The 23,840-nt window shown below is 45.4% G+C and overlaps 1 protein-coding gene across 3 annotated transcripts in view; it reads right to left on the reverse strand.

Moving 5' to 3' along the window:
- KCND3 (potassium voltage-gated channel subfamily D member 3) overlaps positions 1 to 23,840 on the reverse strand; it is a 749,684-nt gene that overhangs the window by 203,236 nt on the left and 522,608 nt on the right. For all 3 annotated transcript variants that reach the window (XM_073557285.1, XM_073557286.1, XM_073557284.1), the window contains one exon: positions 23,478 to 23,640. In XM_073557285.1, the coding sequence (XP_073413386.1) occupies positions 23,478 to 23,640 (163 nt within the window). The remainder of the gene's footprint in view (positions 1 to 23,477; positions 23,641 to 23,840) is intronic.

Here is a 23,840-nt window from a genome sequence, read left to right on the forward strand (position 1 = left end):
GGCCATTGCTGACGCGGAATACAAATTTATTGCGGTTGATATTGGGGCCTATGGCCGCTCCAATGACTCTCAAGTTTTCAAACTGTCTGCCATGGGGCGTAAACTGTATGGAAACACCTTCCAGTTCCCACCACCTAGACCGCTGCCGCAAACATCTGGTCCACCTATGCCATTTGTCTGTGTAGGGGATGAAGCCTTCCAGCTGTCAGAACACCTTTTGAAACCGTACTCTAGCAGAGGATTGACAAGACCAAAACGCATTTTTAATTACCGCCTCACAAGAGCAAGAAGAATGGTTGAATGTACCTTTGGTATTCTGACAGCCAAATGGCGGGTCCTATTGACTGCGATCAACCTCAAGACAGAAACTGTGGACGAGGTGATCAAAGCGTGCGTGGTACTCCACAATTTTGTTATCTGCAAGGAACCCATTTCCATTGAGGACACCTCTGAAGAAACCACCTTGCAAGATTACCATGACATTACCACTAGAAGTTCTGTGACGGTTTCAGTAATGAGGGACAATTTTGCACTATACTTTATGTCACCTCAAGGCAGAGTACACTGGCAGGATGACAGAGTGTGAAAGATTTGTGCCCAACCAAACTTGTGTACCTTCTGTACCAACAGTATATACCTTTGCCAACCAAAGTTGGCTATCTTGTCATGGTCTCTATTTTTAGCTTTAGGCCACAGGTGTGTACCTGGTTGTGTTTTATGCAAAGTATTTCACCTTTTAACAAAAGTTGTGTACATTGTTAGGAAATCACCAACAATAAACACAACTTTTTAGGTGAAATACTTTGCTTCAAACACAACCAGGAACACAACTGTGGCAAAAAGCTAAAATTTACCCACAGTTATATATCTAGTTTTGAATACCATTTCACCTTTTAAATACCCTGTATTTAACCTTTTTCGCCGCAGAAAGAAATGACAGACAACCAGTGTAAAATAATTTAACTTTTATTGAAAAATGTTTTTTTTAGTAAACTTTTTTAAAATTGTAATAAACTTGTTTAATAAAGCTTTGAAACTATAAAACTGAAACCATAAAACTGGTCATTTTTATTTAAATACACACATTATAAATCTGTGTAGTGTGTGGTGGAAATACTGCTGTAGGGGCTGCAGGACACTTCGACACTGGGAGTGTGGAGAGAGGACTGGGATCGTGGTGGGGAAGGAACAGTTAGAGGTGAAGGTGTGGAAAAAACTACAGAATGGGTGGACATGTGGGAAGCAGAAGAGGTGGTGGGTGGTGGAGTGGAGGGTTGGGCAGGGACTGTAGGAGCAGATGATGTTGATGGCAAGTTGTATGGGGAAGGAGTTTGGTACGGGGCAGGTTGCTGGAAGTGGGGAGATGTCTGGTACGGGGCAGGTTGCTGGAAGTGGGGAGATGTCTGGTACGGGGCAGGTTGCTGGAAGTGGGGAGATGTCTGGTACTGGGGAGGTTGCTGGTACTGGGGAGTTTGCAGGTACTGGGGAGGTTGCTGGTACTGGGGAGGTTGCTGGTACTGGGGAGGTTGCTGGTACTGGGGAGGTTGCTGGTGCTGGGGAGGTTGCTGGTGCTGGGGAGGTTGCTGGTGCTGGGGAGGTGGATGGTGCTGGGGAGGTGGATGGTGCTGGGGAGGTGGATGGTATGTAATAGGAGGGGGAGGATGGAAAGTGGCTGGAGGGGGTGTAGATGTAATAGGAGGGGGAGGATGGAAAGTGGCTGGAGGGGGTGTAGATGTAATAGGAGGGGGAGGATGGAAAGTGGCTGGAGGGGGTGCAGGTGGAGGAACTACTGTGGTGGGAGGAGGAGGTTGGGAGGTAACTTGCTGGAGAGCAGCGTGGCATGAATGCATTACATGCATCTGCTGGGCAGGAGAGAGCGTTTCCATGCGCTCCACAACAGACCTGAAAAAGGTGTGGTTTGGCGAAGATCTTGCTTCTGAATGCATGGTTTGCAGAAGTGTCTTCACCTCCAGAATGCTGGAGTTGATCTGCTGATAGCCTGCGGTGATTTGCTCTGACAAGACTTTTAGACAGTTCTGGAAAGATGCATTCAGATGCAAGAACTCTGGCGCATAAGTCTTTTCCTGACCCCTCTGCCGCTGCCGCCCAGTACCCGCAGGTGTACTAGAGGTGGCAGGGGCAGAAGGGTGGGGTAAAGGGAAAGCGATCTCCTCACCAGCAGCTTCATGTAATGTAGGCGGCCACGATGCTCCTGTGCTGGTGGATGGGACAGATGGGTCGAATGTGTGGGAAGGCTGGGAAGGTGCAGATGTACCGGGGCGGTCGAAGTGTCCCTCGGTGCCGGTCTCCTCAGGGATTGCCTCAGAAGGGTCCAATCGTGCAGGCTCCCGAGTGCTGCTCACCGTGCTGTGGAATAAAGAGAAAAAAAAACAATTAAAATACTGACATGGTATGGCCCTGGCTGAAAAAAAAAATTTACATCTAACATTTTTTTTCACATGTGGTGTGTAATATTTACCTTCTAGTGACCATTTTTTCCCGGAGGAACGACAGGGCTTCTGCGTACTTGTACTTGCTCCTGCGTCCTCCAGATCCACTCGGGGACCGCATCTCTTTATTGAACTCCTTCTTGAAACGATCCCTCACAGACCGCCACCGATTCACAATTCTGTTCCCTGAAACGAGAAAGGACAAAGTGGTTAGTATACAACATCAGTGTTTCCCAAACTCCAGTCCTCATGGTCCCCAGGGGTCATGTTTTCAGGATTTCCATAGTAAATAGAAATCCTGAACACATGATCCGTGGGGACCACGAGGACTGGAGTTCGGGAAACACTGGTTTACATCAAGCAACCGGTACTATATATACTTACGCTCTTTAATCTGGGCCCGAACATCGAGGTCCTCCCAGCGGCCCACAAGGAGCGAACAGATTTCCTCCCAGAGTCGTCGGGTAACGATAAGGTCAGCGTGGCGGCGGTCAGCCATATTCCAGAGCGGCTCCCTTTCTCTGACGAGATCGATGAGGTGGTCCACATCGAGTCCTCCATCCTCACCGTCAGAGTCGGGAGCACGCTGTGAAGGCTGTTAAAGAAAAAGACAAAAATAACATAATTAGCCTCCACAAAAGAAATGAAATAAAAAGTGCAAAAAAACAAAGCAAAAATATTTATACTTACACGCTGGTGACCGCCGCGTTGCTGTCGCCGACGACCCTGGGAGGCACTGCGAGGACCTCTTGGCCGAGCACCAGATTGGGAAGACTAGAGAAGAAAACAAAAAATGTTATGTCTTTGGATGTAGGCATTTGTTTGCTGTGTGTGGTCTGCAGAACATTGTTTTCTATGTGTTGTGTGTAGTGTGATGTTGTGTTTCTGCGTTTGATGCAAAAAACTTACCAATTGTGAGCCCACTCCAGGTGTCTGTCCACCCCTTCCTTCTTCTTCTGGGAGCTCCTCTTCATCTTGTGAATCCTATTTTGAAATAAAAGGCAATGAATAGACATATATTACAGAGATGATGGATTTTGGAAATAAAAACTTACCGTCAAACGCTGACGATGCGAGGGAGGGCTCCCAGAAGATGATGTGCTGTCTTCCTGGTGGCCACACTCCATGCCTGTGGGTGGTGTTCCAGCTGCTGCCATTGCTGCTGCTGCTGCTGCTGCATCTATTGGGCGGCTGTTGAATAAAGAGAAACAAAGGGCCAATGAATATCTTGATATTCAATAGCCCTAGTTTGGAGGAATGGGGGATTTGATAATTACCGTCTCTCATCTGCTGCTGGCCTCCCCTCCTCAGCATGTTCCATTTGCTGCTCCATTTGGGGTGGTGGTGGTGCTGATGGTGCTGCAGTGGTCTCCTGCCTACTCCTGCTTCGCTTGGTTGCTTTCTTGGGTGGCATGTTGGGTGTGGCTGTGGGTCCCACTGTCTTGCTTTTATATATGTCTTGTGGGCAGAGCTACTGAGCATGCTCAGACCAAAAAAACCGGATCCGGCCACCGGATCCGGCTTTTGCCGGATCAGGCGCATTGCGGCGCTCATAGGCTTTCATTGTGTGAAAAAGCCGGACGTGCCGGATCCGGCGTGTCCGACTTTTTCGCCGGAGACAAAAAACGTTACAGTAGCCGTTTTTTCCAGACGCCGGATCGCGACACATTGCCGGATCCGGCGAAAACCGGATGAAACGCATGGCCATACGGCGCGATCCGGCGCAAATGCAAGTCAATGGGGGGGATTTCGCCGGATCCGGTTTCTGTCAAAAGCGCCGGATCGCGCCTGACGGCGAAAACCTGATGTGTGAAAGAGGCCTAAGCATGCAACTGGTATTCAAATTTCTCAGATTTTTCCCTCGGCTAAAGGTATTTTTTTTGCCTTCCTCTGGATCAACATGTTAGGGCAGGTTAAGATAGGATATGGGTTGAACTAGATGGACTTAAAGTCTCCCTTCAACCTTAATAACTATGTTACTATGTCTTTGCGCACTTCTTACAGGTAACTTTTGCCTGATCATTAGGATTTTGTTCAAAAAAGTGCCGCACTGCACTCTTCCTACTATGGTAGACATTTTGAGACCTTGCATGCTGTGCTAATTTGACCATCTGGACAAGCTGTCCTGCAACTCTTTTGGTTTTTGTAACACGTTTTTGGACTGCTTCGGTCATGCCAGATAACAGCTGTTGTGATGTCGTTGCCTGCTGCGGATCCTCCTCCTCCTCTTCTGAGCTATTGGCAGCGGCACCCTCTTCCCCCAATGGATGCCAATCTGGGTCAACTACTGGGTCATCCATCACCTCCTCTTAAATTTCATGTGCACCTTCCTCTGTGTCACCGTGTAAGGTGGTATTGTATGCGGGAAGGGGCACCTGAGTTTCATCAGGGTCAGATTCTGGCTCAGTACACTGCGAGGACAATGTAGTGCACTGAATGAATGTAGCAGCAGAAAAATCTAGCAGTGGCTGTGCATCAGTGCACTCCATGTCAGATTCATCTTGGACTGGGGAATTCATGATTTGACTTGCTAACCCAGGGCATGGTATGTGAAAAGAGTAATCGGTAGTGTGGCCTGCCACATCCTTCACTTTTCGTAGGGGTGAAGGACACAAGGAAAGGTGTTGTTCCTGACCAGGAGCCTCCAATGACGACTCAGTGGTTTTATTTTTTGAAACTTCAGAAGAGGAGGCAAGAGAGCTGGAGGCTGTGTCAGCAATGTAAGCCAAAACTTGTTCCTGAAGCTCCGGCTTTAAAAGTGGTTTACCTACTCCCAGAAAATAGAGCCTTCGAGGCCTTGTGGAGCCAGACGATGACGCAGGCTCAACACCTCCTGACTTAGGTGCTATTGTTCTTTTGCCACTACCAACAGATGCAACACCACCTCCACCACCATTGGGACCAGCTGGCAACCCCCGCCCACTTCCATGGCGTCTTCCACCATACTTGCTCATTTTTGTGAAATTGTACCCAAAATACCACCAGCTATATGGTACTGTAAAACAAGGTAGAAGGTGTATCAACTATTGGTGAGAATTTGAATCTCACTATAGATATGAGGACGCAGAACTATTGTCTCTGGTCCAGTAGAGATTACACCTCAATGTAACAAACTGAAATTGGATGGTGTATGACAAAGTGGAGGGTGTCTATAGGATTGGTGAGATTTTGAATCTCACTATAGATTTGAGGATGCAGAACTATTGTCTCTGGCCCAGTAGAGATTACACCTCAATGTAACAGGCTGAAATTGGATGGTGAATGACAAGGTGGAGGGTGTCTATAGGATTGGTGAGATTTTGAATCTCACTATAGATTTGAGGACACTGAACTATTGTGTCAGGCCCAGTAGAGATTACACGTCAATGTAACAGGCTGAAATTGCATGGTGAATGACAAGGTGGAGGGTGTCTATAGAATTGGTGAGAATTTGAATCTCACTATAGATTTGAGGACGCTGAGCTATTGTCTCTGGCCCAGTAGAGATTGCACCTCAATATAACAGACTGAAATTGGATGGTGTATGACAAGGTGGAGGGTGTCTATAGGACTGGTGAGTTTTTGAATCTCACTATAGATTTGAGGACGCAGAACTATTGTCTCTGGCCCAGTAGAGATTACACCTCAATATAACAGACTGAAATTGGATGGTGTATGACAAGGTGGAGGGTGTCTATAGGATTGGTGAGATTTTGAATCTCACTATAGATTTGAGGATGCAGAACTATTGTCTCTGGCCCAGTAGAGATTACACCTCAATGTAACAGTCTGAAATTGGATGGTGTATGACAAGGTCGAGGGTGTCTATAGGATTGGTGAGATTTTGGATCTCACTAGAGATTTGAGGACGCTGTCAATGATGCTCTCAGTCCAAGTATGGACGCAGGTAGCTTAATAAGCAGGACTGCTGCAAAGTGCACACACAAAAGGGTGGAAAAATGAACCCTTGGTAACTGTGCAGAAAAGAGGAAGAAAAGTATTTTTGCTTTTAAAAAAGCAGTTTGCACAGCAATGCAGCTATTAGGGAGCCTTATAAGGCAACAAAAAGGAAACTCTCAACATACATTGTAATTCATACTGTGCCAGTGCACACAAATGCCCCAATTATTAAAGGTAGGAACGACTCAAAAAAGTTTTTGCATGAAAAGGAGGAACTGAGTCCAAAACTACATACAAATTGACATCTTTATTAATAAGAAAGGCAAACAACAGGGAGCAGAAGCAGTGAAAGCACTAGATAAAATCAGATGTACAAAACCAGTGTCATTAGTAGACGGGTACAAAGAGAAAAAACCCTTTGAGCAGTAGAACCCATGGCATAACAGGGTGTTTTACCATCAAAAATATCACATTTGTAATACTGGCAAAGAACAGTAAGTGCTATGAGAAGGAGGCGCTCTAAAATCCAATCACTTTAATCACCTGGAAACAAAGTATTCCTAGATAGTGTGGTAAATGAATGAAAAGGAGCGACCTAGTCAAATAGTGCACATATGCCTAATCAAATGGTCATAAACAAGGTTGTAACATAACCATAATGTCAGCCAAAAGGGGACACCACTGTCAGGGAAACCCCAACGCGTGTTTTGCGGTAAAAACCGCTTCTTCGGGGGCCTTATAAGGCAGCCTAATAACCAACAGAGCTGATGCAAAAAAATAGAGCCTCCCCTGTCACTGCAAACAAAGTGTTGTGTTGTAAGTGGAAATCGCTAACAGCAGAAGCAGTTTCTTGGTTCTTCTTCCCTCCCTAACGCTCTCCCTACAGAATCATCAGCAGCAGCAGCTTTCCCTATGCTAAGATCGCCATAAGTAAGATGGCGGTCGGCGTTCACGCCCTTTTATAGCCCCTGTGATGCCACACAAAGCCAGCCAATCACTTGCATGCCCTTCTCAAAGATGGTGGTGACCGATGCCTATGTCATCGCGTTGCCCACAGTGTGCGTCCTCCATCATTGGCTGAAAAAGGGCGCTGGAAGCATCTTTTGAAACGCGATTTTGGCGCTCTGGTCGCCGACCTCGTGGCCGACGTCACTCTATGGTAGGGTTTCGTTTCATGAAACCCGACTTCAGCGAAAGTCGGTGACTTTTGAATATGACCAACCCGTTTCGCTCAACTCTAGTCATCACCCATCTTGAAAAGTTTTCCCCCTCCCATATACTAATGTGCCACAAACAGGAAGTTGATATCACCAACCATTCCCATTTTATTTAGGTTTATCCATATAAATGGCCCACTCAGGTGTATCCATATAAATGGCCCACCCTGTATTAATAGACTGGCAATTGGATGTTACCAGGTGGGTTGTCCCCCTTCACACTCCCCTCCCTCCAATCACTGTTCATGGTCTCAGACTGTGCATGGACACACCTTTTTGACAGGGGAGTAGTAACACCCAATTGTCCATTCATAAATATTCAGGGAAATTACAGTGGGATGACATAGTGCAGCATTATGAGAAAAGAGGAATCAGAATTGATATTTGTTGAGGAATGTACTGTAACTATGTGCTAATCAGACATGTGAGGAAGGTTGACAGGTCCAAATAAGTGCAAAATTCCTAATTCTAACACATAGCTTGGTAAATAATTTTGCAACAATTTTGTAGAATAAAGAACCCTGTAAATGTGTTGCCATGTATAAAATTCTTTATTATTTTATAACGTTCCTTGTCTTTTAAAAATAATTTTAGAAATCTGACAATCCCTAAAAGCCATTCCGTATCCCATACCAAGCTATATTATAGGTCAGCCATTATTCAGTATACATAATCAGCTGTAATAAAAGCAATAATACTTATAGGTCAGATTTGTGCATAGAAAGCTGTATGGATAAACCTTACAGATCAGCCAATATTAATAAACTTTTTTGGCAGGCAGTATTCAGAATCAAACTTATTGACTCCATACTTGCTGTCGCATTGATAAACCATTACTATTTAGCATTATTCGATATTATATATCATCCTCTATGGACAAAATTATATAGGTCAGTCAATGTTCATTGCTACATATAAATCTGCCACTGACCTATCAAATCCATTGTTGGCAGCAAAAGATGAGTAGGCATAATGCTAATATTCAAAATAAAATCATTAGTTTTTATGTAAAGAAAGCTTTACAAATGGCGAAGGAAAAGTTCTGCAATATTCAAATATACTCTGACAAAGGCATGCATGCAGGAATACCCCTCTATTCAGAGAACTACAGAGCTTCACTCCTGATATCGGTGGGGTTCCAATTTGTCAGAGCCCCAGCGATAAGCAACTTTTCACCTGTATTGTGAAAAGCTGATAAGTTACTTTTGTGGACCAAGCCCTTTAAAATCTCCTGATGCACAGCTAGTCAGTGCTCCACAGAACATCATGAAAATGGTAAAACTTGAAAACCTAGAAAACAATGGCCCCGATTCATCGTCATATTGTATATGTTTTTTTGTTTAGATTAATATATTTTACTCCTTTTTTGTTTGCACCCAATTCATTATTCTACTCGTTTTTATGCTTTTTTGAAGTCTATTTTATAAGTGATCCCTGTTTTACTGTTTCCTGCTTTGTGGGTGGCATCTAGCAATCCCAGATGTGTCAGATTTAGTGTTGAGCGACTTTTGTTTTTTTAGGGTCGAGTTTCGTTTCATGAAACCCGACTTTTCCAAAAGTCGGGTCGAGCAAAATCGGCTGACTATAGGGAAAAGTCGGGGTCGTCCCGAAACACGAAACCCAATGTAAGTCAATGGAGAATTAAAGTCGGCAGTGAGAGGAGGACAGGAAACACACCAACAGTGCCCATTTGAATGCCAAAAGCATAAATTCTTGTTACTGAAGCTTGTCAACCTTAATTAACTTCATAATACTAGTTACGCACTGGAAAATGGGTGTTATTTGGCTACAGTGGTGGGGTGGGAGGGCTGGCTCCAGGTTTTCGTGGGCCCAGGGCCAAAGAGCGCCACTTTAACAAATACCACAACTCATGATGCTCCGATATGGCAGAGAAATAGCAGTATAGTACAATGAAAAATACTTGACTTCTTACATCTCATGACTGATATCCATTTTAAATTCTCCAATACCTCCAAAAACGGACAGTATATAACTCCATACAGTATTATGGCCAGCGCTTAGTGCGCTATACAGAGTAATGAGGCCCATATATTTCTCCATACGGAATCATTATTCCCATATAATGTTTCAAACCGTATATGATGAGCTCCACATAATGCTACAGTATATGTTGGTCCCAATGGATGAAGCTCCACTGTCTTATGGGCCCAAATAATGCTCCATATATAATGGGCCCCATTTCTACTGCTCTAGTGTATAATGGGCCCTGTAAATGCTGCTCCAGTGTCTGATGTCCACCTTTGGAAAGCTCCAGTGTATGGTGGGCCCCATATATCATTCACCAGAGTATAGTGCTCCCCAAAAATTGCTGTCCCAACATTGAAAACAATTACATAAGTCTCCTTGCTTGGGTAATCCCTGCACTACTCTGAACTCCTTGTCGTCCCCATCTTCCATCTCACTGCACTTGGCTGTTTAGGCCCTCCCACCGGCAGAGACACTTTTTCGTACTATGCGGTGCCCTGTGCCAGTGCCATCGCCCATGAGTATGCCCCCCCCACCTGCTCAAGAATCCTGCACTTTCATCTGCACCTTCCTCTTTGTCACCGTGTAAGGTGGTATAGTATGCGGGAAGGGGAACCTGAGTTTCCTCTGGGTCAGATTCTGGCTGTGTAGAGTGCGAGGGGAATGTAGTGGTCTGGGTCAATGTACCAGCAGCATCATCCAGCAGTGGCTGGGCCTCAGTGCACTTGTGGCGTCCCCAAGAGTACGGTCGCCACTGTGGCATTGCCTTCCTCCTAGGGAGTGTGTTGTCAAGCTTGGGAGCAATGAAGGATCTCTCTAGCAGTGAAACCAACACACAACACATTTCCCACTCCAGGCCAGCAGGGAGACCTCTGAACCTGACTGCTGAGGAGCTGCTCTCTGTGGTCGGGAGGAGGTAAGTTAGGGCACTCTGTGCAGGAAAGGGGAAGTGTGTGGACGTGAGAAGGGGAGCTGGAGGATGAGCAGAGTTAAGGCTCACTCCTAGCTGGAGCGCATGGTCCGGATTCCGGTCTCCGAGTTTGTAGGGACACTGACGTTCCTGTAGTAGAAACCGGGGGAAGTAGAAGCTATAAATGCTCTGTACCCAACTAAGGCTCGGAGGCCCCAGCATCGACGTGTGCGAGGCAGAAGGAAAAGGCTACAGCTGTCTGCCATACAAGTAAAGTCTGAGGAACATCTGTTAGACAGGAGGTGTTTCAGTGAACCACTGTCCTGTGAGTGCTTCCCCCTCAAGCGCTAGAAAGGAGACGTTCAGGAACGTACATGTTGGCGGAGTGTTGGAAGGGAGCTTTCCATTCTGGTCCCGGAGGTTGGCAGAGGTCCTGACCCGGAGGACACAGCACGGAGGCAGGCATCTGTGTAACCTGCAGACTGTGAGTAAAGCTTTGGAACTGCACGCTCTGGTGTCCTAAAGTTATTCCAGCACCGCTACATCTGGGTACCAGAACCTACACTGCCTGTGCCTTTCCCCCATCACTACATCTACACTTCCCTGGGACTCCAGCTCCACCTGTGGGGAGCTTCACCATCTTTGCTGCACAACACCATCAGTCCCAGAGGATCTGCATGCAGCGTCGGCCTAACATCTATGTTGCCGAACACCACAGGTGGCATCAAACTATCTATATAAACTCTTTACCATTATACCACGCCATTTACATGGGCGCCCAGGGCCACCGTCCGGGTCACCGCTGCTGTGACACATCCCACTGACACCGGCCCGGTACCGAGTACCCCACAGCCCTGGGAGGGCAACCCATATGCCGACTGCTGATCGGGCGGCGTTATTCCCATGAACCTCCAAACAGCGTCCCTGAAGGCAAAGTATTTGGTTTCCAGGGGCAGTATGATTGCAAAGCTGAACCTTAAAGGAATGTCCAAAAGGGCACCACCAGGAGTGGAGCCTGTGGCTTAATTGGACTGCACCCGGGAAACCACTACCATACAAGCTACAGAAAAGATGGACAGATTGCAAGCTTTGTCGATTCTGTGTGTGGTGTGGTATGTCCGTTTGTAGTTGTGCTAGTGATTTCTCAGCTTTATTCCGTTAACGACCGAGACTCCGGCATGGCCCCGCAGTACGCGTCAAGCTTACTAGAGGGATACGCGAGGCTGTGGCACGTGAGATCGAGCAATAACAGGTCTAGCATTCCAGTACATGTCCGGGGCTGCATGCACGCTACACTGAAAGGACCAGCTTTTGTCGCTTACAGGTGCAGATAACCTGCTGAACTCCGTTAGTGATGGGGATCTGGGATTCAGATTATTCCCCGCGAATGATGATTTCCCAGTAAGTTCAGGTCAACCGCAATTCCGGAGTTAGGCCTAACCGTCATTCCTGAAAAAATTACGTGTCCAAACCACAGGTGCTGTAGCTTGCTTAACAGCTCTGCAGCCATTCTCAGGCCCAGTATGGATTCAACAACACTGTAGAAAGTTGATAAAGGGTACAGTTTCACCTGATAACACGTATATATGTAGCCTAGTTTACACATTAAAAATATATGTCTATAGATCAGGAGGCAGACTCAGATGTTCTCAGGCCCAGTATGGATTTGACCAGATTATACAAAGTTGAGAAAGGGTACTTTATCACTGGATAGCAGGTATATATAGCATAGTTTAAACGTGTAAAATCTCCGTGTTCTCAGTATGGATTACACAGCAATCTAAAATGTGGAAAAAAGGAAATGCATTTGAGGCGTACACAACTATATACTTTTGGTGTTATTTTTAAAATCTTCATATATATTTCTGTCTCAGTAATACAGTCCAGCCTCTCCGCAATAGGAAATGAGATGCATACAATTAGTGGCATAAAGGCTATTGATTGCAGAAATCTAGGAATTATTATTCACGGGAAAAACTTCCGTCACAATTCTCATAGGCAATGCTGACCCTCAATTAATTTGTGTGTTGAGACAGTGAAAACTTTTTTTTGTGAATAAAGTCTTGCTGTATCGCACTTCTGTTGATTCCATCACTGTTACTCATCTCAATCCAATTTTTATCACAGGGAGCGATGTAAACATGGTGCTCACTGGCTATCATGATCTGTCACGTAACTTTGAAGTGCAAAAGACAGAAGCCACAGGCCGTAGGCGATTCTATTTGATTGGCATGAGAGGGCACATTTTGAAATGTGCGCCGGAATGTCACACGTTTGTGAGTAGGAAAACTGTGAAAGCTGATGATAAACCACCACTGCATGTAATTGTGAGTCGACGTCCATAAGAAATGGAAGCCACTGATCATCTGGAGCTAGAGCCCGGCCAGCAGGACAGGGCATAGCTACATCTTAACCATCATCTTTCAGTTCAATCAATTTGTAGTGGCAGTCCCAGTGAAGGATTTGACAGCCCAGACTACACAGCGGAGGAGCAGGGAGAGGTAAACATTGCAAATGCTGGGGCCCTGCCCAAGCAAGGGGGGCACACTCGTGGGCGTCGGTACTGGCACTGGGCCCCTCATAGTACGGCGGTGTGTCTGACGGCGGGTGTGCACCACCACTGTCAGAGACACTTGATTGCACTATGAGGGACCCTATGCCAGTGCCCGTGCCCAAGAGTCGGCCTACCCACCTGTCCAGGGCAACGGCACTCACAAGGTTTTGTGCGCTAGGTGGTGACCCCGACCATGGGGGGGCCGCCCACTTAGGGAGGTTTACAAAGTGGCATATGTAGATATGGGTCATTCAGCTGCTGCAAAAGGCGAAATAGGTCAAGTTCGCGGAATAGGAGGAGGACCAAAGCAAGCCATTTTTCTGGCAACCTATGTGTCATCAAGGGAAGGTGGGACAAAATCCTTGGAAACCCATGCATGGTTCATTTTAATGAAGGTTAGATCATCCACATTTTGGGTTGACAGACGGGTCCTTTTTTCTGTCAGGATTGATCCAGCTGCACTGAAGACTCTTTCCAATAGCACACTTGCAGCTGGGCAAGCGAGCTCCTGTAAGGCATATTGTGCCAATTCAGGCCAGGTGTCCAGTTTAGTGGCCCAATAGTCAAAGGGGAATGACCTGTGCGGGAGAACATCGATATGGGAGGAAAAGTAGTTAACCATAGTTGACAACTGCTGTCTCCTGTCACTTTCCATCGATGCAGTATTACCAGTTGTGTGAGCGGTACTTGAAAAATCAGTCCACAACATTGTCATGAAACCCCTGTCTCCAACGCCACTTCTGCTGTGTGCACCACGAACACCTCTGCCAAGCTGCCCCCGGCCCGTACGGCTCGTGTGAGAACCATCACCGCTGCTGTGTGCTGGGAATGCCTCAAGCAACCGATTTACCAGAGTTGCTTGTTTATTAGCCAATATTAGGTCAAGGTTCTACTGTGGCATGATGTTTTGTAATTTGCCTTTATAGCGTGGATCCAGGATGCTGGCCAACCCGTAGTCGTCATCGTTCATCATTTTGGCAATGCGGGGGTCCCTTTTTAGGATCTGCAAGGCATAATCTGACATGTGGGCCAATGTTCCCGATGTCAATGATGCACTGCGAGTGCTGGTTGGAGGAGCACTTTCTGGCAAATCCACATCCCTCCAGTCATGCACAAACCCTGTACCAGACCTTGCCACGCCAACATTTTCACTTGCCCCACGAGATGTATCTTCCTCCCCTAAGTAATCATCCCCATCATCATCCTCCTCCTCCTCTTCTTCCTCCACCTCGTCCAGGAGAGGTCCCTGAGCAGGCAATGGCTGAATGTCATCAAGGATTCCCTCCACCTCTTCCTCCTCATCAACATTGGCTGCAGATGCCTGCTCCTTAAGGTGCGTCAAAGTTTGCATGAGCAGACGCATAAGTGGGATGCTCATGCTTAGGATGGCGTCGTCTGCGCTTACCAGCCGTGTGCATTCCTCAAAACACTGAAGGACTTTGCAGAGGTCTTTCAGCTTCGACCACTGCACACCTGTTAACTCCATGTCTGCTCTCAAAGTGCCTGGCCGTGTATCCTCCCACAAATGCATTATGGCCTGCCTCTGCTCGCACAGCCGCTCAACTATGTGCAGGGTGGAGTTCCACCTTGTTGCAATGTCGATAATGAGGCGGTGGTTGGGAAGGTGGAGCAATCGCTGCAGCTTCTGCATACAAATGGAGTGTACAGGCGACCGGCGGATGTGCGCGCACAGTCTTCGCACCTTCTGGAGCAGGGCTGTTAACGCCGGGTAATTATTGAGGAAGCACTGCACCACCAGGTTCAAGGTGTGAGCCAAGCAAGGTATGTGGCTGAGTTTTGAAAGGGCTATGGCTGCCACAAAATTATGGCCGTTATCACTAACTACCTTGCCTGCCTCAAGATGTATACTGCCCAGCCATGACTCAGTTTGTCGCTGAAAGTACTCGGCCAGCACCTCGGCGGTGTGTCTGTCGCCCAAACACATCATCTGCAACACAGCCTGCTGACACTTTCCACTAGCTGCTCAATAGGGGGACACCTCGTGTGCAACAGTGGCAGCTGCAGATGGAGTGCTCGTACGACTGCGATCTGTGGACGAGCTTTCGCTTCTGGAGGAGGAGGAGGAGGGTCGAATGCCTACAGCCAACTGTTTCCTATACCGTGGGCTAGGCAGCACTGTCCCACCACCGCTGTCCCCTGTGGACCCTGCATCCACCAAATTAACCCAGTGCGCAGTGATGGACACGTAACGGCCTTGGTCATGCCGACTGGACCATGCATCAGGTGTGAGGTGCACCTTTCCACTCACTGACTGCTTGAGTGCATGGACAATGCGGTCTTTCACATGATGGTGGAGGGCTGGGATGGCTTTGTGAGAGAAGAAGTGGCGACTGGGTAGGTCATAGCGTGGTACTGCATAGGCCATGAGTTTGCGGAAAGCTGCGCTTTCCACCAACCGATAGGTCATCATCTCTAACGAGATTAGTTTGGCAATGTGTGCGTTCAAACCCAGTGTACGCGGATGAGAGACTGAGTACTTTCTTGACCTACTCATAGTGTCTGGGAGGGTGAGCTGAATTTGAGAGCTGCATATGGTGGAAGTAGCGGTGGACAGGGCGGACTGAGAGAGGGTTGATGATGGTGATGGAGTTGGTGTTCTTTCTGATGGCCTAGATTCAGTCTTTCGTTGATATAACAGTGGGATTCCCTGACTGCTGTGGCCTTGCAATGACACCTCAACATTTGCTGCTGTGCTAACCGGTGGGCTTACAGTGGGGGAAACAATGTAGTGTTGCTGACTACCTTCTTTGTGATCAGTTGCACATGTGGTACTTGAGGTTTGGTGTTGTGTCCACGCTTGTAAGTGCATGCTGGTTAAATGTCTAAGCATGCAACTGGTATTCAAATTTTTCTGATTTTTCCCTCGGCTAAAGGTCTTTGCGCACTTCTTACAGATAACCTTGGCCTGATCATGAGGATTTTGTTAAAAAAAGTGCCACACTGCACTCTTCCTAGTTTGGCAGACATTTTGCGGCCTAGCACGCTGTGATATTTTGACCCTCTGGACAAGCTGTCCAGCAACTCTTTTGATTTTTGGAACCTGTCTTTGGAGTGCTCCGGGCCTGCCAGATAACAGCTGTTGCGATGTCGATGTCTGCTGTGGATGCTCCTCCTCCTCATCTGAGCTATTGGAAGCAGCACCCTCTTCCCCCAATGGATGCCAATCTGGGTCAACAACTGGGTCATCCATCACCTCCTCTTCAATGTCATGTTCACCTTCCTCTGTGTCACCGTGTATGGTGGTATAGTGTGCGGGAAGGGGCACCTGAGTCTCATCAGGGTCAGAATCTGGCTCTGTACACTGCGAGGACAATGTAGTGCTCTGAGTGAATGTACCAGCAGAATCATCTATCAGCGGCTGTGCATCAGTGCACTCCATGTCAGATTCATCTTGGCCTGGGTAATTCACCATTTCACTTGATAACCAAGGCATGGTATGTGAAAACAGCTCCATGGAGTAATCAGTTGTATGGCCTGCATCATCCATCAATCTTGGTTGGGGTGAAGGACACAAGGAAAGGTGTAGTTCATGAACATGAGCCTCCAATGACGACTCAGTGCTTTTATTTTTTACAACTTCAGAAGAGGAGGCGATAGAGCTGGAGGCTGAGTCAGCAATGTAAGACAAAACTTTTTCCTGAAGCTCTGGCTTTAAAAGCAGTTTGCCAACTCCTAGAAAACTAAGCCTTCGAGGCCGTGTGGAGCCAGACAATGACGCAGGCTCAACACCTCCTGCATTCGGTCCTATTTTGCTTTTGCCACTACCATCAGATCCACCACTAACACCATCATTACCAGCTGCCAACCCCCGCCCAATTCCACGGCCTCTTCCACCAGCCTTCCTCATTTTTGGTAGAAATGTAGACAAAATCCAACAAACTATATAGTAATGTAAAACAAGGTACAAGGTGTCTATAGAACAGGGGAGATTTTGAATTTCTGCACACATTTGTGGACACTGGACACTTTTGGATTGTGTGAGGCCCACTGAATATCACAGCGCTATGTCACAGACTCTATGTCGCAGGTGTGAAAAATGTCACTAGAGGATAACGGAGATTTTGAATTTCTGCACACACTTGTGGACACTGGACACTTTTGGATTGTGTGAGGCCCACTGAATATCACAGCGCTATGTCACGGGCTCGATGTCGCAGATGTGAAAAATGTCACTAGAGGATAATGGAGATTTTGAATTTCTGCACACACTTGTGGACAATGGACACTTTTGGATTGTGTGAGGCCCACTGAATATCACAGCGCTATGTCACAGGCTCGATGTCGCAGGTGTGAAAAATGTCACTAGAGGATAACGGAGATTTTGAATTTCTGCACACACTTGTGGACACTGGACACTTTTGGATTGTGTGAGGCCCACTGAATATCACAGTGCTATGTCACAGGCTTGATGTTGCAGGTGTGAAAAATGTCGCTAGAGAATAACGGAGATTTTGAATTTCAGCACACACTTGTGGACACTGGACACTTTTGGATTGTGTGAGGCCCAGTGAATATCACAGCACTATGTCACAGGCAGAAATTGACTAGTGTATGACAAACTACAAGGTGTATATAGAATTGGGCAGAATAGGAATCTCCCTAGAGTGTAGGTCTGTAAGAACGGAACAAGTCCTCGACTTATCCTTACAGAGCGACACACAGATAGCTTCACTGTGGCCGTGATAACAGCCGTTACACGGTACTGAGAGAGGAGCGTGCACGTACACGGCTGTCCGGTGTGCGTAAAATTGTCAAGCTCCGTGTTTTTTAAGTATACGGACTGACACACGCTGTCTCTCTATAGTTTTGAATGTGATCTAACAGCAAATATATTTAACTGTTTGAAAACTAGACAAAACTAGAAGGTGCAGGTCTGTAAGAACAGATCATGTCCTCGACTTATCCTTACGGAGCGACACACAGATAGCTTCACTGTGGCCGTGATAACAGCCGTTACACGGTACTGAGAGAGGAGCGTGCACGTACACGGCTGTCCGGTGTACGTAAAATTGTCAAGCTCCGTGTTTTTTAAGTATACGGACTGACACACGCTGTCTCTCTATAGTTTTGAATGTGATCAAACAGCAAATATATTTAACTGTTTGAAAGCTAGACAAAACTAGAAGGTGCAGGTCTGTAAGAACGGAACATGTCCTCGACTTATCCTTACAGAGTGACACACAGATAGCTTCACTGTGGCTGTGATAACAGCTGCTACACGGTACTGTGTGAGGAGTGTGCACCGCTGTATGGTGTGAAAAAATGCATGCTCAGTACCTCACCAGGACAAAAAAAAAAATTGGGATTGCTTTTAAAAAAGCAGTTTGCAGAGCAGTGGGTAAACAGCAATGCAGCCGTCAGGAAGCCATAGAAGGCAGCCTAACAACCAACACTGCTGATCCAGCAAAATATAGCCTCCACTTGCACTGCACACACAGTGACTGGTGTGTTGTACAGGCAAAATCGCTAGCAGCCGAAGCAGTTTTTGGTGTCTTCTTCCCTGCCTAACGCTCTCCCTACAAAATCATCAGCAGCAGCAGCTCTCCCTATTCTGAGATCAGCATGAGTAACATGGCGGTCGGCGTGCACGCCCTTTTATACCCCCTGTGACGCCCACCAAAGCAAGCCAATCACTTGCATGCCCTTCTGAAAGATGGTGGTGACCCCTGTCTATGTCATCACGTTGCCCACAGTGTCCGTGGATCCTGATTGGCTGAAAAAGAGCGCAAAACAAACTTTTGAAACGCGACTTTGGCGCTTAAGTCGCCGACCTCGTGGCCGACCTCATCCTAGGGTTTCATGAAACCCGACTTTGCCAAAAGTCGGCGACTTTTGAAATTTTTCGACCCGTTTCGCTCAACTCTAGTCAGATTCATCAGTTGCGAGTTTTTATAAATTCGCAAAAGTTGGCGCAACTTCACTCCAGTCCCCCTGGTGTATTTTTGAGTATACTAGTATCTTTTGTAACTTTTGGTGCAAACTTGTGACTTTTGGGGTTAAAAGTCACAAACACTGCTCAAGACGAGAAGAAAGCCTATTTTTTACTTTACCCTAATTTTACAAATCATTTTGCTGAAATTGTTTCCAACATGTTAGGGCAGGTTAGGATAGGATATGAGTTGAACTAGATGGATTTAAAGTCTTCCTTCAACCTTAATAACTATGTTACTATGTAAGTGTATAAAAACGATAACTAAAGCCGCAATAAAAAAAAAGCAAAGTGACATCAAAAACTCAAATTAGGGAAGAATTGGAGCTGATATATTTGATAAATTAAAGCCCCTATACCCATCGGTCGAACCTGGGAGTATTGGTGAGCTTGGCATGACAGATGATGTCAGAGAATGAGATAGGTATCTGGCATGTCTGATTTCTGTCTGCTGATCCTTTATTTTCTTTTCGAGATAATTGGTCACCGGAGGATTCTAGAAGTCTTCTCGTGGAGAACACAGGAATGCTTGGAAGAGTGAGCGCTCCTGCGTGTGGAGGAGTTGGGTGAAATAGCTTTTGGACTTTTAGCTGCTGAATGATTTCTGCCACAACTCCATGCAATTGCACAAAAGCAAGTGATTGCAGAATCTCTATTACATGCTTGTTCATCCAACAGCTATTTCTCTCTATCTCCCATAAACACGAAAGCTCGGCCAAGCATTCATGTGTTCTTCATGGAGAAGAACAATGATGGCTGCTGCCATACTCATCTGGAGAACAAAAGTATCACACATTTTTTTTTTCATTTAAATTGCTCAATCCTCATTTCCCCCAATATCCTCTGTTGGGGAAATTCAGAAGGCTCCTATATGCAACAAATGATTTTCTGCCAAAACTAGAGAAACACAGTCATATAGTCCAACAAATATTAATGATGGAAAACTTTATTAGTCAAATATAAAAACATAACAGGTGCAAGGCAGGGGAGGGAAATGCATGCGCACACCTATAGCCAACATACAAAAAGTGGGCTGGAGGGACTAAGCATAACCATCATGTAACAATTATTGCACTTGTAATAGCATATATTATATCCACTGGCCCATATAGCAAAGAAAGCTCAGAGACAAATGGTTAAGCATATATTAAGAGTCATGGAGGAAAGAGGTAAATACCTGACACAGTGCAGAGAGAGGGTCCACCAGCCCACCCCGACGCACGTTTTGGAGCGAACCCCTTCCCCTGCCTTGCACCTGTCGTGTATTTATATTTGACTAATAAAGTTTTTCATAGTTAATATTTGTTATACTATATGAATGTGTTTCTCTCGTTTTGGCATTAATAGGTGCAGTTGGTTAAGATGTAGTCTTTTTAAAAAATATATACATATTGTGGGTGGCACATGACATTTGTCAGCTTTATATGTAATAATATCTTCACACACACATATATATATATATATATATATATATATATATATTATGCTTGCCACTATTTCCTTGTATTAAATGATTTTATGGTATCAAATGTCATGTAATGTGGAATAGGTTTTTATAATACCCAAATATTGTTGTTACCAGGTAGTCTTCATACAAGTATACACTATTATATGGACTAAACACCATAATATGGACTGTCTCCCCTCACTAGATGATAGTAATACATTGTGGAACCAGCAAGGTCTGTCTTCCCACTACAAAGAGTCTATTAAAAGTCAACTGGGCTAGTTCTACGGTAGATGCTCCCTTGGTATAAACACTATGTAACCATTGCCGTGATAGACTGCATATACATGTGCCATATTTACTGTAAAAAACAATAAAAACTCCTCTATGAATGGTGCCAACATTATTACTAACTAGGTACTAGCGTTAACGTCTCTTGTGGTGTCGCTATTCTGGTGAATCCTTCTTTCATTAGTCACAGTCACTAACTAGAAATGCCAGATTTGAATTATTCTTTATATTAACAGACCGAGTTCTGAGATACTGTATGTTGTAATACTTGCGACTGAAAATTTGACTTTAACTTTAAGGTCACATTAAGTCTCAGTTGCACTGCAAAGCGGATTTATGGAGGACTCTGGCAGATTAGTTTTCTTCAGCTGTTGGCTGGTTAATACTATTTGTGACTGTTTTACATGGAAGGGTATGTCAGTGTCAGAGTGAACTATTCACCCAGAGCTTTAATCATCATTCTTCAGTTTTGATCTTGCGTGCCAGATATGATTTAGGTCCATACAGATACACGGAGCTTACTCCATCTGCAGGAATCAGCTGAAATAGAGCATAAGCAGTTGAGCAGCTGCTTGCTTTCTTTTACAGATCCAGTGCAAGTAGGTTAAACTTATTCTATTTCTACAAAAAAAAAAATCATACAGCGATATGGCTGATCACTCAGTCCTACCAAAACTTGAGCTGAGTAAATTAAGTCATAAAATGACTGATCTAACCAAGCGCAGGTGCTGGGTGCACCCTTGACATAGCCAAACACTTGCCGTAGTTTTCGGATTATAAGACGTTCCGGATTATAAGACGCACCCCAAATTTTGAGGAGAAAAATAGGAAAAAAACTTTTTTTTAATAAAACGGTGGTGCTTCTTATAATCCATGCATCTTATTGCTTACCAGGGGTGGTGGCTGTGGTGAAGTGGGGTCCCATGGTTGCTGCTGGAGGAGGCAAGAGTGGAGTGTTGCTGCAGGCCGCAGGCTGGGATGAGGGGGTGTTCTGATGTGCGGCTCGCCACTGTGAGTGTCTGGTGCTGCCGATGCCCTGTGTCCGGTTCTTCCGCTGCCCTGCCCTGTGTCCGGAGGTGCTGCAGGAGGCTCTGCTGACATTTTGTGAAAGGCGAGAGCCCTTGGCAGTTCCATGGTTTCCTCCTGTGCAGTGGACTCCAGGAAAATGGCCACCGGGGGCGGTGCATGCGCAGATGGAGATCTTGGCTCCAAGATCTCGGGAGATGAGATTACAGCACTGAGATCTCATCTCCCAAGATCTTGGTGCCAAGATCTCCATCTGCGCATGTGCTGCCACCCGGCAGCCATTTTTCCGGAGTCCACTGCACAGGAGGAAACCATGGAACTTCTGGGGTCTCTTGCCTTTCACAAAATGTCAGCAGAGCCCCCCACAGCATCGCCGGTCACAGGGCAGCGGCAGCACTGGACACCCGCAGCGGCGTGCCGATAAGGTATATATGCATTATAAGACGCACCCCCATTTTCCCCAAAAATTTTTGTGGAAAAAGTGTGTCTTATAATCCAAAAAATACAGTAATTGCACCTTCCCACTTAATTTTATATCTTCCCCTTCTTCCATGATTGACAGCTGTATCTATACAGAAAGGGAGTTACATTGAAAACAAGTAAGTATTTTTATAATAATAAAAAAGACCTATATTGAAAACAAGTAGGAAAACAAGCACTGAACTATTTGGCCAAGCCAAGGATGCAGTGAGCACCTGTGCTTGGTTTGAACAGTCATTTTATGTTGTCAGATTCACTTTTATTACTGTATTCATTTACTAACAGACCTTTACTTTTACTAACACAGTAATATTTAATTGCACTACAGACCAAGAGAGAAATAAAAAAGACATAAAGTAGAATTTTTGGTTTAGGAAAGTCTTCCAATTATCCCTAGCGTTCAGTCATCCAGCCTTTGATTACTTAGGCCTTTAGCTCAAAAGCGGACTGGCAATGAGCTGAGGGCAGGAAAAGGGCAACGAAGCTTAGCAATACTCTACATTAATTTTCTGTTCCATATTATGCTTACTTCACATATAGTTTTTCATGGTTTATTTTTGCAAACTTGTAGAAAACTACATGATTTTCAGGTGTTTTACAAACTTTTTGCTGTCTTTTTTTTTGTAAACATATGTAGCAGACATTTTTTATCTATAGCTAAAATTATGGATTAAAGAACAAAATGAACGCCAAACCTATAACATATTGTGCTTGGAAACAATTATACAGTAACCAAAAAATAATTAACAAAAAATATGAAAAACCTTAGAGAAAGCAGCAAAGAAAAAAAAAGACAAAAAAAAGCTGCAAAACACTCATAGAAAAAAAATTATCCAAAAAAATGTATGAAACCTGAAACCATCATTAGTGCAAAAAATACATTAAGGGACAGATGACCATGGCAATAATGCAAGGTAGCAGACGTAATGAAGCATCTCCTCTAATTACAAGTCAACGTTAGATGCGATCGTGCTAAACTGGACGTGGCATGTTAAAGCTTCATCCGAAAAGTCGTAATGGGACTGTTACGGTCGACATGACCTTTCTTATTTAATGATTGTTACTGCTGAAAATATCCATCAGTTGTGATCAGCAATGATATAGTCTACATATTCTGCTCAGTTCAGCGGGGTCTTAGTTTCTATGATCGGTCATATTAAAAGCCGAGAAAGTATTTCATGCACCATTAAACAATTACCCCAGCAACTAGTTGAATTGTTGAACGTACAACCATAAATGGCTCCACTTTCCCAGATTTGTTTGGGGAGTGACATATTGATTACTGACCTTTTGCGCTCGCCTCTTGTCAGTCCGCTGATTCTGGTGGTAAATTCGGCTGAAATTTGAAACAATGACAGGAACTGGCAGTGCAATCACAAGGACCCCACTCAGCGAGCAGATAGATCCAAAGATTTTTCCAGCTATAGTCTTGGGCACCATGTCACCATACCTAACACAAAGGAAAATATGTCACATTAAAATCAATATAATCATATATTATTCATCTAAAATAGAAAATGAAGATTAACATACAACAGGGTTCTCATGTATGACAAGCACCAGGTGTAGGTTACTGATCTGTCACAGTATATAGTGAGAACTGACTGTGCAACACAAACCGAGAGGAGGACTTTTACAGTACAAAGGAAC

The sequence above is a fragment of the Dendrobates tinctorius genome, unplaced genomic scaffold (assembly GCF_039654945.1).
Source record: "Dendrobates tinctorius isolate UK_male_01 unplaced genomic scaffold, ASM3965494v1 ptg000246l, whole genome shotgun sequence".
In the NCBI taxonomy this organism is placed as follows: Eukaryota; Metazoa; Chordata; class Amphibia; order Anura; family Dendrobatidae; genus Dendrobates; species Dendrobates tinctorius.